Below are 16,412 nucleotides of genomic sequence, written 5' to 3'. Positions count from 1 at the left end.
AGAAGGACACAAACGTCCCAAGAGACGAGCTGATGTTTCTGTCTTCACCTCTTTTGGAGGACGACACAGGTTTTTTCTCAAGAACACAGTCTGATTCATTTTATTCTCTTCTCTGTGTAAATCACACAAAATGACGCATTTCTTCAGTGAAACTTATTAGTTTTTTTATTGCCAGAACAAATATTAAATGTCTGTGCATAATTGATCAGAAGTTTAGGGTCTGTCAGATGTTTTTATGTGTTTTTATGTGTCTTTTGTTCGACAAGGCTGCATTTATTTGAAAGAAAAACAGTAATATTGTGAAATGAAGAGTTCAGATGCAAAAGCCTCTAAGTGCCATTTGAAATTTTCTTCTAGAATGGTCATTTTTATCAAGCTTATACAGTATGTAAGTTGATATGATAGATGATAATTAATAGGTAATCCTCAATGCAATTTAAGTGAAATTACTGAACTTAAATATACAAGTTTGATAAAAATCATCATTAAAGAAGAAAATTTCAAATGGCATTTAGAGGCTTTTGCATCTGAACTCTTCAAATATTAATACAATTTAAAATGGCTGTTTTCTATGTGAATATATTGTAATATACTGTATTCCTGTGATCAAAGCATCATTACTCCAGTCTTCAGAAATCACTCTAATATTATTTGATGCTCAAGAAACTTTCATTATTATTGTCAATGTTGAAAACAGTCGTGCTGATTAATTTTTTTTTTTGTTGAAACTGGTTCACTTTTTTCATGGTTCAAAAATGGATTCTGTTAAAGTTCAAAAGAACAGCATTTACATAGAAATATAAGGATTTTTATAAATGTCTTTATTGTTTTGATCAATTGAATACATCCTTGCTCAATGAAAGTATATATATATATATATATATATGGTTCCATCCCCTGCTTCATATATGGAACTCCAAAATGGTTCTAAATAGAACCAATTTTTTTGGTAAAAGGTTCTATTGGCCAAGTACGGAACCCCAGGGTTCTATACAGAACCCAGAGGAACCCTTTTTTTAAGAGTCTATAGAACCTTTTAGGGGTTCCAAATACGTAGTGCTGATAGAACTTTTTAAGGTTCTATATAGAACCTTTTCTTCTAAGAGTATATATATATATATATATATATATATCTTACAGGCTGCAAACTTTTGATTTCATATATTTTTATACCCCTGCATTTATTTATTACACATTTTCCAAGACTTTTAAATATTTAACAATCTGAATTGGATTGGGATTGCTGTGCATTGCAGTAATAAGAGTTTGAGGGAAATGTAATTTAACTTGATATTTAATTGTCATAAATATGTCACAATTAAAAAAAAAAAAAAAAAACTCTTTTTGGCCTTTAAGATGGGCTTCAATTTCTTCATGTCAGACATTTCTTATTCGTTCCTTCTCATTCTGCGGGTGAAATATGAGCTGGACATCTTTTTGACAGCCGTCTGGAGATTCACCTCATTCAGAGGGTCAGTGCCGTCTCTCTTAAATACCTGTCTGTCTCCTGTCTTTCTGCTCGTTTGTCTCTTCTGGTCTTTCTTTCACTGTCACCATCTATTTGTTCCCTTGTCTCTCGCCCCCCCTCTCTCTCTCTCTCTCTCTGGTGTTTATCTCGTGCTGAGTGTCTGTCTGTCTGTCTTTCCTTTTTTAATTCTTACTTGTGTTTAAGTGTGTGTGTGTGTCTCACTGTTTCTGAATGTTTAGATTTCTTCAGCATGAAATGGATTTGACACAGACTGATCCTGAATCACACACCTGACACACACTGGTTTGGGAACCTATCTGTCCCCAAAAGGGAGATCCTCATCTGCCATTGCAAATTAACTTAATGCAAAATAGTTAAAGGAGTAGTTTTATCATCATTTAATCCTCCTCATCTTCCTTATTACGAAGCACTAAAGAGGATATTTAGAAACGTATCTGTTTATTTGGCCACACATTGAAAGTCAATGGGGTCCAATGTTGTTTGACTCCCAACATTCTTTGTGTTTCACAGACGAAACAATGTCACCACATAATGAGCTAGTCAATGCATCTACAGTTAGACAAAACACCCAAAATGATTTTTCAAATTCAAGAGATTATTGGAGGATGTTTTACAAGAAAATAATATTCCAGTCTTTCTAAATAACTTCAAAATTCCATGGTTAATTAAATATCTCCCTGTTTCTTTGTAATTATTTGTCATTTTCTGATTGAAAATTCTTTCAAAGTAAATCCTACCCCCAATACATGCACAGAAAACACAAGCACACACACACACATTCAAAAGCATGACACGCATACACTGTAAAAATGAATGCGCTTTATCTAATAAAAAAAAAATTGTGGCAACAGATTACAAGCAATATTATTAATTCAATTTAACACATTAGAATTGACTAATAATTAATCAAATTAATTCCTTAACCATTTAAAATAGGTAAAACTTACAACAACCCAAAAAAAAAACACATACATGTAAGTCACCATTATGGTGATCGGTGTTTGTTTTAGGTTTGTTTCAGATATTTTTGTTTAATTTTTTGGTGTACACTCTCAGAAGAAAAGGTTCTATATAGAACCTTAAAAGGTTCTATCAGCGCTACATATTTGGAACCCCTAAAAGGTTCTATACACTCTTAAAAAAAGGGTTCCTCTGGGTTCTATATAGAACCCTGGGGTTCCATACTTGGCCAATAGAACCTTTTACCAAAAAAAATGGTTCTATATAGAACCATTTTGGAGTTCCATAAATGAAGCGGGGGATGGAACCATTTCTGGTTCTAAATAGAACCATTTCTTCTAAGAGTGTAAACTTTACTCACAAGGAATAATTTGATTAATTATCACTCAATTCTAATTGACATTGTTTGTAATCTGTTGCCACAATTTTATTGATTAGAAAAAGTGTATTCATTTTTACAGTGTATTTAAATACACACACATCAGAGGTCTCTGTAACAGATGGGTATTAGATACCTGTTGTTGCATAACACACACACACACACACACAGATCCCAGTGAGACCACAGAGCATGTGTTTACAGTAGAGTCAGTATTACTCAGTGTTATTAGTGATTAATTACATTAAACACATGTGAGATGTTAGCTGAAGTACTCACTTTTAAAAGATTGCAACACTACATTATTTTGAATTTTTGATTATCATTGCACACACCACAGAGAATATCCCAGCATTACCCCAGTACAAGTCATACAAAGCATCGTGTCATGATACTTTTTTTGGTGTGACCGTGGTACAGGTTAAAAGTACCGTACCATGTTAAGCTTCTTTTAAATACATTTTTGTTGATGAACTTCCCACAGGTGAATTCATTTAGTAAAACAATTCACTGAATATTTTAGGTGCAGGGTTGCAATATTTCATTAGACGATTTACTCTGTTACTGACCTTCATCACACGAGTGTTGTGTAGGTCTTCATCTCCTCATCTCTCTCTCGTTCACTCGTTCTGTTTCTCCTATATTCCTGTGTGAGATCACACTCCTCCGTCTTCTTCTTTCTTAAATCCCTCTTTATGATTTTCTCTTGTCTGTGTTTATGATCTTTCTCTCTCTCTCTCACGAGCACATCTGTCTCTTCTTCCATCTACTGGTGAAGTGAGCGTCTCATATCTCCTCCCTCTCTCTCTCTCTCTCTCTCTCTGTGTGTGTGTGTGTGTGTGTGTATTAATCCCGCTGCGTGTCCTGGTTTCTCCCTCCTGCTCGGTCATATTAGTTGCTGATAGGTCCACAGACACACACACACACACTCACCTACCTAAGTGTACAAACGTGTTCAAGGTATAGTGTTTGCAGTGCTGAATGTGTGTGTGTTTTCAGCTCAGTGCCTTAAATAATAAAAAAGTCTTGTCGGTTAAAAAGCATACAGCAGCCCCACCAAAATGATTGATTATTATTAATATGTCATTGCATTAGATAGCAAGTGTTATTTACTGTAAAGAAAGATGCAGACAAACTTCCCAATCAGACCTTTTGACCAAAAGAAGTTTGTTGTTTTGAAAAAAAAAAAACACGATTCTAAGACACTGATCTCACCTGTCATTGGCCAGTTGAACAGATAATCCCGCCTCCCAACTCCCTCCATTGGTTAAACACTGTTGCTTAAACAAACAAGGCTGCTTTATTATTTTAAAAATATTTTTCTATTAAATTCAAAACACTTTATTTGTCCTTAATTAATGAGAACATGTAAACCGTATACATAAAAACATCATACATTATATAAATAGCACAATGTGCACGGAATATATATTAATAAATACAAACTGACAGAAATACGGTGGAAGTCTATGGGATGAGCTCACTAATATATCGTCTAAGTGAAACTAAAACTGTAAAATTAACTCAATTTCATCACTTGAAATAAAATAAATGTTATGCGATAAAATATTTTTAAAAATGTAACTTATTTTATTTAAGCTAGTTGCCAAGGCAACATTTCTCACTTCTGTTTAGTTTCACGATGTACTAAAAAAAATTAAAAAATGAAATAAAAATGAAATAAAAATGAATAAAAACTATATATAGGTGTATTAAAAAGTGACAAAATGAGAAAAAACACAACAAATTTTAACTTTAAAAAAATGTAACAAAAATAAAAATGAAATCAGAAAATATAAAAATAAAAACATTTAAATTATTAGTAAACAATTATAACATCATCTCAATAATACTTAAATAACACTGATGTGTTAAATCTGACAAAACCTCTCTTGAGGACGCCATCAATAAAATATATGATTTGAATTATGTTTTTTAAATCTTTAAAATGCAAAACATCTAGTTTTAAAGTTACTGCTGGTCTGTACTCATAGGCTTACATAAAAAAATAGATGTGTGTGACGTCCTGATTTAGGTGTGTGTGTGTGATTTTTAAAACACAGGATGAAGGCAGGCCGTGTGGTTTGCTCTCACTAAAGCTCGTTTTAATTTGATCTGAAGTGGAGCTGCAATCTCATAACATCAGTTTACAGAGGGGAGGGGGGGGGGCTGTGGTGGTGTGTGTGTGTGTGTGTGTGGGGGGGGGGGAGATGGATAAAAGGAGGAAAATGAAAGAATGAGAAAGATGTAGATGAGGTTGCAGCCGCAGGGGAAGAAGAACTAAAACCAGGACAAGTGACTGAAGAACACACACACACACACACACACACGTCTACATGCGTCTACACACACCTACACGCATGCACACATGCATGCACACACACCCCTATTCTCAAAGCATGGACACACACACACACACACACACACACTCACACCTACCTATACTCAGAGCACACGCATGCACACACACCCATATACTTATTGCAAGGACACACACACACACACACACCTATACTCAAAGCATGCACACACACACACACCTATACTCAAAGCATGCACACAGACACACACACGCAAACACACACACACACACATGCACGCACGCACACACACACACACATGCACGCACACCCCTATACTCAATGCATGTACACACACACACACACACACACACGCACCCACACACACACACACACCCCTATACTCAAAGCATACACACACGCAAACACACACACACACACACACACACACACACACACATGCACGCACACTCCTATACTCAAAGCATGCACACACACACACACACACACACACACACACACACACACACACACATCTATACTCAAAGCCAGCATGCACACACACTTTAAACATTCTCCTTAATGCTCATAGATGTGTGTGTGTGTGTGTGTGTGTTGCTCTGGTTTGCGTCTCTCCTCGTCTCATCTATTTCTATGTTTTCATTGTCATCAGTTATTCTGTCCCAGTCTGAGCGAGTGTCAAACATCTCTGTCTCTCGATCTGATTTATTTTTATCTCTCTCTGAGTCTCTCAAAAAAAAAACTGTAATTGTGTGTTACCAACTATCCCAAAACTATACTGCATATCAAGTCAAATTAGAGTAAACAGGAATGGGGAAATAAAATTAGAAATGAAAACATCATTCATGATTTATCACTTTGTGTTATGTTATACTAATTCATTATGTGGACCTGCTGATTGTATCGTTTCTGCTATTGTAATGAATATCATTTATTTAATAGTATATCAATTTATTTTATTAAAAGTGTACAATTTAATTATAATCTGAATTGATTTCTGATCTTAGTGTTTACAATTATCTGGTTCTGGTATTAGTTCTAATTTAATGTTTAATTTTCAGTTAATTATATATAAACGATGATTGAAAATTCTAATTCAGACCACACACACACACACACACAATTTTGGCTCTGGCAATTTTAGTGGTGTAAACTTTGGCCTGATTCTCTCTAGAAGCCTCTGGAAATCAAATTAACATTTTAGCAGAGATATGAAACGCTGGGGGTCTGCATGGATTATTTTCTCAATGAATAACGAAAGAAACGGGAAACGGATCAGGAAAGATAAGAGCTGTTTGAACAGGTGCGACGCTGGAATCGGGATGAGGGGATATTCATGACTCATGTGTGCGTGGTTTTATTTTCATTCGGCAGAGTGAGCCATCTGTCCTTATAGATGACACCGCTCTATTTAATTAGATTTATTACATAACACAGATTACACCTCTAACGCTACCGCTGCCCTGCCTGCCATCTCTCAGTGTGTGTGTGTGTGTGTGTGGTTCCTTTGTTGACTGTAGATTTTCATCAAACGTGGTGTCCTTTCTATGCCTTTGTGTGTGTGTATTTACTTTTAGGGACAAATTTGTCCTCAGAAGTCTGATAAACCTGACTAAAGGACATGCAGGGACGACCTTAAAGGTAAACCCGTCATGCGAATCGTGATCAAGAAACTAGTTTGAGATGATTGGAGCTGATCAGATGTTGTCTTCTTCAACATGGTGTGTGTTCAGAGACGCTCTTCTGCAAACCTCGACTGAGACGAGAGCTTATTTGAGTCGCTGTTGCCTTTATCAGCTGGTCATTCTCCTCTGATTGACCTCTGACCCCAACAAACCTTTTTCACCCACAGAACTGGATATTTCCTGGATCATTCTCTGCGTGTGTGAAGATCCCACACTCTTAGAAGAAAAGGTTCTATATAGAACCTTAAAAGGTTCTATCAGTGCTACGTATTTGGAACCCCTAAAAGGTTCTATACACTCTTAAAAAAAGGGTTCCTCTGGGTTCTATATAGAATCTTGGGGTTCCATACTTGGCCAATAGAACCTTTTACCAAAAAAATGGTTCTGTATATTTGGAGTTCCATATATGAAGCGGGGGATGGAACCATTTCTGGTTCTATATAGAACCTTTTCTTCTAAGAGTGCCGTTCTGATGCTCAGTTTGACTCTACATGCCTGAATGCATTGAGTTGCTGTCATGTGATTGGCTGATTAGATGTTTGCATTAATGAGCAGTTGAACAGGTGACTAATGAAGTCGCTGGTGAGCGTATTAAGACATTATCATCATATATTATTTTTATGGATGGATGTTTAATTAAAAATGTATAATAAATGGTCTCTTTGCTGCAAATGTTGAGTTTATGTTGATAGGCTATAGGTTTTGAGTAGGGTTTATTGTCCCTATCTTGTAATGCCGGTACACATTGTATGATTTTGGCCTGTTCCAGATGAAAGATGACCAATCGTGTTGATTTCTGTGGTCGTGATCCTCGTAAAGGTTCAGAGATGGTCGTTGTCACAGCCTACGGTTATTGTTAGTGTCAGTGTGTGTGCTGTTACGACCTACATCCAGTGACTAGCCAATAAAAGTGCATCATGTAATGGCGTATCGATCAAAACTTAAAACTAATCACCTCAAGCTCCATTTGCAAAATTGAAAATTTCACTCGCCACGACTCCATATTCTCCTCTTTCGTTTTATTTTCAACCACACACATAAAAAAAAAAAAATCTATAGGCTACTAACTTAGATTCAACAGATGTGATCATCATGCGGTCTACATACTGTACACGTCTTACCCGAGTTTATTAGATCCATGTCGCACAGTGTGATTTATAATGATCTAATATGATTGCTGAAATCGCAGTGTGTGGCGGACTTTAGCGCTTCAGTGAATGTACATGTGATGTGTGTGTGTTGTGCATTAGTGAGCAGAGCTGATGTGTGTGTTTTATTGTCATTCTGTCCTTGTTTGTCATATTGCATACAGACAGCTGTGAGATGTATAACACTTACAACAGAGAAATCTCACCATACACACACACACACACACACACACACACACACACACACAGGCGGGCGGTTTAAAGGAACAAAGGTGTGTGTGATCAGCATATTTCCAGCAGCAGGACGGGTCTCCGAGCTCTTTAAACAGCGTCTGGGAACATCACTTGAGTCTGTCTCAGCACAATGGTTTGAAACTCTTCTCTTTAGACTGTGTGTGTGTGTCTGCTGGATTTATCACTAAACTTTTCACAAGTCTTAAAGGAGAAGCGTGTCATTTTTTCAATGTTATTATATTCTCTTGTGTATTCTAGTGTAGTATATGCATTTTGGATGATGTAATCATTTTCATTACACTCTCAAACTATTAAATTTGGCATGATATACAGTACACTCACCTAAAGGATTATTAGAAACACCAGTTCAATTTCTCATTAATGCAATTATCTAATCAACCAATCACATGGCAGTTGCTTCAATGCATTTAGGGGTGTGGTCCTGGTCAAGACAATCTCCTGAACTCCAAACTGAGGCCCCGTCCACACTACTGCGTTTTCGTTTAAAAACGGAGACCTTTTGCTACGTTTGCACCTCTTAAACGGGAAAAACGAACACCTAAAACGGAGAAGTTTAGAAACGCTGCAGCTGCGTTTTGCGTTTTGAATCTCCGGAGGGCGTTTTAGTGTGGACGAGTCAAAACCATTTAAAACGGAGAACTTCAGAAACGCTGAGGCTTGGCTCTATGATTGGGTGTTATCAGTCATGACGTATCCTTCCCTGATTCGTCATTCACTGTTTACACCGGCACGCGCATGCCCAGTGTTGGTTAATGGTCACGTGATCCGCTTTTTCAGTCGTTTTAATGTGGACAGAGATCGTTTCTAATACGCAGATAAACCGCTGGTGTGGACGGAGATCGCATTCGTTTTAATTCTCCGTTTTTAAACGAAAACGCAGTAGTGTGGACGGGGCCTGAATGTCAGAATGGGAAAGAAAGGTGATTTAAGCAATTTTGAGCGTGGCATGGTTGCTGGTGCCAATTTGTAGTATTTCACAAACTACAAATTGGAAAAAGAGGCTACAATTTGCAAAATTGGACTAAGACTGGAAAAATGTTGCCTGGTCTGATGAGTCTGGATTTCTGTTGAGACATTCAGATGATTTGGTGTAAACAGAATGAGAACATGGATCCATCATGCCTTGTTGCCACTGTTCAGGCTGGTGGTGGTGGTGTAATGGTGTGGGGAATGTTTTCTTGGCACACTTTAGGCCCCTTAGTGCCAATTGGGCATCGTTTAAATGCCACGGCCTACCTGAGCATTGTTTCTGACCATGTCCATTCCTTTATGACCACACTCTTAGAAGAAATGGTTCTATTTAGAACCAGAAATGGTTTCGTCCCCCGCTTCATATATGGAACTCCAAAATGGTTCTGTATAGAACCATTTTTTTTTGGTAAAAGGTTCTATTGGCCAAGCATGGAACCCCAGGGTTCTATATAGAACCCAGAGGAACCCTTTTTTAAGAGTGTATAGAACCTTTTAGGGGTTCCAAATACGTAGCGCTGATAGAACCTTTTAAGGTTCTATATAGAACCTTTTCTTCTAAGAGTGCACCATGTCCCCATCCTCTGATGGCTACTTCCAGCAGGATAATGCACCATGTCACAAAGCTTGAATCATTTCACATTGGTTTCTTGAACATGTCAATGAGTTGACTGTACTAATATGGCCGCCACAGTCACCAGATCTCAACCCAATAGAGCATCTTTGGGATGTGGTGGCCCTGGATGTGCATCCCACAAATCTCCATCAACTGCAAGATGCGATCCGATCAATATGGGTCAACATTTCTAAAGAATGCTTTCAGCACCTTGTTGAATCAATGCCACGTAGAATTAAGGCAGTTCTGAAGGTGAAAGGGGCTCAAACACAGTATTAGTATCCTTTAGGTGAGTGCACATAATAAAACCAACGGCTGTTTTAAACTGTAATAATATTCCACGATATTGCTGTTTTTATAAATGCAGCCTTGATGAGCAGAAGTGACTTCACTTTATGACCCAGAGACTTGAACGATGGTGTATATTTGTTTACTTCTAGTGTTTATATACTGCTTCACAACAGAATAAACTGCACACTTAATTTCATTCATATTCACGTTTTATCAGCAGCGTACAGTGTGAGGTCTCTGAGTGATGGGTCTCACCTCTCTGTCTGCAAACATCCATCCATCATCCATCACTTTCCCCCTCCGTCTGTATCATTTATCATCTGATCAGAGAGAGAGTGAGTGTGTGTGTGTGTGTGTGTGTGTGTGTGTGAGAGAGAGATGTCATGCAGAGTGACGATGGAGGGGAAATTGGACGTCGATTTGAATGATTGAAAGATTCTCTAAATCGTCTGAAATGTTGTTTATCTTCAGTCCCATCAGCTGAATCAGAGAGTCGGGACTTTCAGGACTTTTGTGTTTGTTGTTGTTGAAGTTCAGACTTCAGATTTGAAGTTTTCTCTCTGTCTCTCTCTGTCTCTCTCCCCCTCTCTCTCTCTAGTCTCGTGTGGTGGCCTGTATGACGGCGATTCTCAGTCAGATGGGAGACAAACACTATTCCTGTTACATCGAGACCTTCAGTGGGACCACAGACCTAGTGGTCAGTCAGTCTGTTTATATATCTATCTATTGATCTGTCTGTCTGTCGTTCTAAGTCAGTCAGTCAGTCTGTCTGTCTGTCTTGTCTGTCTATCTATCTATTGATCTGTCTATCTATATTTCTGTCTGTCTGTCTGTTGATCTATCAATCTGTCTGTTTCTCTATCTGTCTGTCTGTCTATTGATCTGTCTGTTGTTTTTATATACATGCCTGTCTGTCTAACTACCTCTTTGTCTGTCTGTCTGACTGTCTGTCGATCTATCAATCTGTCTGTCTGTTGATCTATCAATCTGTCTGTCTGTCGATCTATCAATCTGTCTGTGTGTTGATCTATCAATCTGTCTGTCTGTCTGTTGATCTATCAATCTGTCTGTCTGTCGATCTATCAATCTGTCTGTGTGTTGATCTATCAATCTGTCTGTCTGTGTGTCGATCTATCAATCTGTCTGTCTGTGTGTTGATCTATCAATCTGTCTGTCTGTGTGTCGATCTATCAATCTGTCTGTCTGTGTGTTGATCTATCAATCTGTCTGTCTGTGTGTCGATCTATCAATCTGTCTGTCTGTTGATCTTTCAATCTGGCTGTCTGTCGATCTATCAATCTGTCTGTCTGTGTGTGTGTGTTGATCTATCAATCTGTCTGTCTGTCTGTTGATCTTTCAATCTGTCTGTCTGTCTGTGTGTCGATCTATCAATCTGTCTGTCTGTCTGTCTGTTGATCTATCAATCTGTCTGTCTGTCTGTTGATCTATCAATCTGTCTGTTGATCTATCAATCTGTTTGTTTGTCTGTTAATCTACCAATTTGTCTGTCTGTGTGTCAATCTATCAATCTGTCTGTCTGTCTGTCGATCTGTCTGTTGATCTATCAATCTCTCTGTCTGTCTGTTGATCTATCAATCTGTCTGTCTGTCTGTTGATCTATCAATCTGTCTGTCTGTTGATCTTTCAATCTGTCTGTTGATCTATCAATCTGTCTGTCTGTCTGTTGATCTATCAATCTGTCTGTCTGTCTGTTGATCTATCAATCTATCTGTCTGTCTGTTGATCTATCAATCTGTCTGTCTGTCTGTTGATCTATCAATCTGTCTGTCTGTTGATCTATCAATCTGTTTTCTGTCTGTTAATCTACCAATTTGTCTGTCTGTCTGTTGATCTATCAATCTGTCTGTCTGTCTGTCTGTCTGTTGATCTATCAATCTGTATCTATCTGTCTATCTATCCATCAATCTGTCTGTGTATCTATCTGTCATTCTATCTATCTGTCCTTCTATCTGTCTGTCTGTCTGTCTGTCTGCTGTTAAGCATCTTGTGTTTGTTCTTGCAGGACTTCCTGATGGAGACGTTTCTGTTGTTTAAGGATCTCATCGGTAAACATGTCTATCCATCTGACTGGGTCACCATGATCATGGTGCAAAACCGGTGAGAGCAAAAACACACACGAAAACACCAACACACTCGAGTTCCTGAGACGAACCCCTTTAACAGCCACCATCAGTCCAGAGATCTTCCGGAGCACAAACACTATGTCAACATTGATTACACTTCAGACAAGAGAGAAAGAGAGATTTAGAGAGGAATAAACCTGCAAACTCGGAGAGAAACCTCACATGCTGAGCTCGGTGAAAATATGGATTGTTCCTGTGTTTGTGTGTGCTTTTTGATAGCAGACAGTGGCAGTATATTGTGTTTTATTGACTTCAGTTTATTTCCCTGGAATTCAATATCACGGTTTTTTATGTTCATCAGTGACCCTGCTGATCATCAGATACTGAGAACACAGGCCGACACGCTTACAAATGCCTGAAATACTAAATCAGATAATATTTATTGTCAAGAAAGTTGCACAAAAACACTTTTACTACACCTTACAAGAAAAACATTTGAAGTGTATACAGTTTGAAAATGATATTTAAACTTGTGAAGAAATGAAGAGTTAAAAACCGAGACACTGATGCTCAATATTAAAGGAAAGTGATGTTAGTGAAAAGATTTTGAGCATTGAGACACACGATATAATGTTCAGACTTTTAGAAATGTGAATCAATCAAGTATTCAAATTTGTGTAGAAATCGTGGATTAATACAGTCAATGTTTGTCTTTGTGAACTTTTATTAAGAATCAAATAGTTTTTATTCATATTTTGATTGTTTTTATTTGTATATTTTCTGTTTTTTGTCATTTCTTTTATTTTTAAAAATGCCAATAGTTTTTGTTTGTATTGATTTTGTTTTATTTTGTTTTTAGTTATTTTAGTAAAGCAATAAATTAAAGTTAGAACCAATCAGCTGAAACAATTTATTTTATTTTATTTATTTTAATTGTGAGTTTTAGTTTTAGTTAACAATAATAACCCTGGTATGTTCGTCCAATCAGAGTGTTCCTCCGAGCGATCAACACATACGCCGACACCATGAACCTCAAGTTCCTCGACAACAACAACTTTGAAGTGCAGGTCAGTGTGTGTGTGTGTGTGTGTGTGTGTGTGACACGAGCTTCATCAAGATCAGATTCAATTAGCTTTAATAGCCCTGATATCATCTCTCATCATGATTTCATTTTTTCATGATTTCTTTCTCTTTTGCAGTTATGGAATAATTACTTCCATTTGGCTGTGGCGTTTATTACCCAGGAGTCTTTGCAGTTACAGCATTTTTCTCCCACTAAAAGGACCACGATTTTAGCCAAGTGAGTCTTAAACCAGAATCCTCCCAGTTAAACCAGCGGACACTGCTCACAGACACACTCTATTCATAATATTTTTATAAGTATGGCCCTCACCACTATAGTGCAGCAATAAAATATGCATAAACCTGCCTGTTTTCTTTCATTCAGATACGGAGACATGAGGAGGCTGATTGGTTTCTCTATCCGAGACATGTGGTACAAGCTCGGTAAGACTGTGTGTGCACACATACACCTGATGAGAATGGACTATGAATGTAAAGTTTATACTAATTCACTTTCATACATTTTTAAGGCATGAATAAGATCTGTTTCATTCCCGGGATGGTGGGTCCTATCCTGGAGATGACGCTCATCCCTGAGGAAGAGCTGCGGAGAGCAACCATCCCTATATTCTTTGACATGATGCAGTGTGAACACCACCACTCCGGACACTTTAAAAAGGTATATACACACACACACCGACACAAACACAGTTAATATATCAAGGCGGAGATCTCAATTTGATTTCCCTTATTCTTAAAATAAGCTAAACTCCCTTCCTGAACATTTTAACATGCAAATAACGCATTATTTAATATTTTTATGAAGCTTTTTTTGGTCTGTTCAAAACCTAACATTCCCAAACACTTATATAATGTGTATCACTGTGGGGAGTTCACATTCATTTGTATTATTGTTCTGATGAGTTAATTATAATTAGCCTAGGCCAGGCACAGACTCCATCTGTACTTTTTTTTTCTCTCTGTGAAATAGATTTAAAATGTGTTAAATATTTCTATGGAAAATTTCTATAATTCTATTGAATGGATTTAAAGATATAAATATTTGTAAATATATTTCTATAATTGTATGGAATGGATTTAAAGATAGTAAAATGTGTTTAAAATATTTGTAAAGATATTTCTATGGAATATTTCTATAGTTCTATGGAATGTACTTACATGGTAAAATGTGTTTATATATATATATATATATATATATGGAAAAAAATATAAAAATATAAAAAATATAAATCTATGGAATATTTATGATCCTGGAGAATGAATTTAAACATGGTAAAATGTGTTAAAAATAAATGTAAAATATTTATAATGAATATTGATAAATTCTATGGAATAGATTTAAAATTAATTTACAATTATTTAAATATATATATATATATGTCTATGGAATATGAAAAAAAATGCTGAGGATTAAATTTTAAAGAAATGTAAGTATTTTTTGAATGAATTATGTTTTAGCATGTGTAGTGTTTATGATTTGTCTTGTTGGGACATCACAACAACTAGGTGTTGCTATTTGTTAATAGTTTATTAACACACACAGTTAAGCATATACACACCGACACTGTTGAACTTTTTAATGATCTCTCTCTCTCTCTCTCTCCCAGTTTGAGAATGAGATCATTCTGAAGTTGGATCATGAAGTGGAAGGAGGCGGAGGAGACGAGAGATACATGGAGCTACTACAGAGCATGTACGGAAACACACACACACACACACACACGTTGTGGTCTTGTCTAATCTTGGCTTCACTCCATAAGAACCTCCAAATCCTCCTGAATCTCTGACTCAAACTGAAGCCAGGAGCACGAGAGCTGGTCTGACCGTGTCGTTGCGCTTCAGTCTTTTAGAGTGTGCTCTGGGACGCCCCCCGTTGGTGACCGAGGTGCAACACTTCGTTACCCTGGTGACCGGCCTCCTCGAGCGTCTCCTTGACTACCGTACGGTGATGAGTGATGACAGCCGGAACAACCGCATGAGCTGCACTGTCAATCTTCTGGTAAGCCCCGCCCACCCACTGCAAAAACACCACTAATTTAACATCTCACACACATAATCCTATTTATTAATAAGATAATAAAGCCCTTTACACCTAGCTCAACATCTCAAAAGCTAAAGACAAGAAATTTTTTCTAACACAAGCTTTAAATACATCTAAAGAAGTGATCCCTCTTAGTTCAAGAGGCAGACTATTCCAAACCTTTTAACTTTAAATGAGATCGAGGGACAGAAAGCTATGACTTATTATTTGATCTGAGCAATAAGCAGGATCTATCCCATGCACTGCTTTAAAAACATCCAGCAGAGTTTATATTTTATCCTGAAACCCTCTGGTGCCACCGGAGAGAAGCTAAAACAGGAGAAATTTGAGCAGCCGTGCCGCCGCATTCGGCACTAATTGCAAGCGTAATGTAGTGGTCTGACAGGAGCCTACGTACAAAACATTGCAATAGTCAAGGCGGGACAGAACAAAGGCATTAATAACCTTTTCTAAATCCTTTCTCAACAGAACAGGCTTTAAACCTGCAATAGTCCTAATCTGGAAAAAGCAACTCTTAAAGGGATAGTTCACCCTAAAATGAAAACTCTGTCAGTAATGACTCGCCCTCATGTTGTTCAACCCCGTAAGACCTTCGTTCATCTTCAGAACACAAATTAAGATATTTCTGATTAAATCTAAGAGCTGGATCACTCCTCCATAGGCTTCTGAGGGATCGAAACTGGCCGGCCCAGAAAGTTATTAAAGACATTGTTAAAATAGTCCGAGTGGCGACAGCAGCTCAACCTTAAGTTTATCAAGCGACGAGAATATTTTTTGTGCACAAAAAACAAACGAAATATTGTAACAAATGTATTGCACATGTTAGTTCATACATTAACTAATGTTAATGAACCTTATTGTAAAGTGCTACCAGTTATCTTCATCTTTGTTAAAAACAATGACGGGTCAGGAGATCAACGACTTGGTTTAAGCAACGTGATCAGACCAGACCGATGAGAAAATCCCTTTATAGATAGTAGTTTTATTACCTTTATTGTCATTATGGCGCGTTCACACTGGACTCGAATAGCGCGTCAGACGCGAATGATTTCAATGTTAAGTCAATGCAAAGACTCGTTACACGTGTAAAA

At 37.3% G+C, this 16,412-nt stretch overlaps 2 protein-coding genes across 3 annotated transcripts in view; one reads left to right on the top strand and one right to left on the bottom strand.

Moving 5' to 3' along the window:
• Window positions 1-3,665, bottom strand: part of insyn2b (inhibitory synaptic factor family member 2B) — a 28,858-nt gene extending 25,193 nt beyond the window's left edge. The window contains exon 1 of the mRNA XM_039654903.2: window positions 3,398-3,665. The gene's annotated coding sequence lies outside the window, so the exon portion shown is untranslated. The remainder of the gene's footprint in view (window positions 1-3,397) is intronic.
• Window positions 1-16,412, top strand: part of dock2 (dedicator of cytokinesis 2) — a 103,902-nt gene that overhangs the window by 72,739 nt on the left and 14,751 nt on the right. For both annotated transcript variants that reach the window (XM_039654900.2, XM_039654898.2), the window contains exons 27-34: window positions 10,712-10,810; window positions 12,137-12,231; window positions 13,186-13,264; window positions 13,397-13,497; window positions 13,645-13,703; window positions 13,790-13,938; window positions 14,888-14,973; window positions 15,123-15,279. In XM_039654900.2, coding sequence (XP_039510834.2) covers window positions 10,712-10,810; window positions 12,137-12,231; window positions 13,186-13,264; window positions 13,397-13,497; window positions 13,645-13,703; window positions 13,790-13,938; window positions 14,888-14,973; window positions 15,123-15,279 — 825 coding nt within the window. The remainder of the gene's footprint in view (window positions 1-10,711; window positions 10,811-12,136; window positions 12,232-13,185; window positions 13,265-13,396; window positions 13,498-13,644; window positions 13,704-13,789; window positions 13,939-14,887; window positions 14,974-15,122; window positions 15,280-16,412) is intronic.

Source organism: Pimephales promelas, chromosome 9 (assembly GCF_988280905.1).
Source record: "Pimephales promelas chromosome 9, fPimPro1.hap1.1, whole genome shotgun sequence".
NCBI classification, from domain to species: domain Eukaryota; kingdom Metazoa; phylum Chordata; class Actinopteri; order Cypriniformes; family Leuciscidae; genus Pimephales; species Pimephales promelas.
The sequence above is the reverse complement of the archived record's forward strand: the minus strand, read 5'-3'. Positions and strand labels throughout refer to the sequence as shown.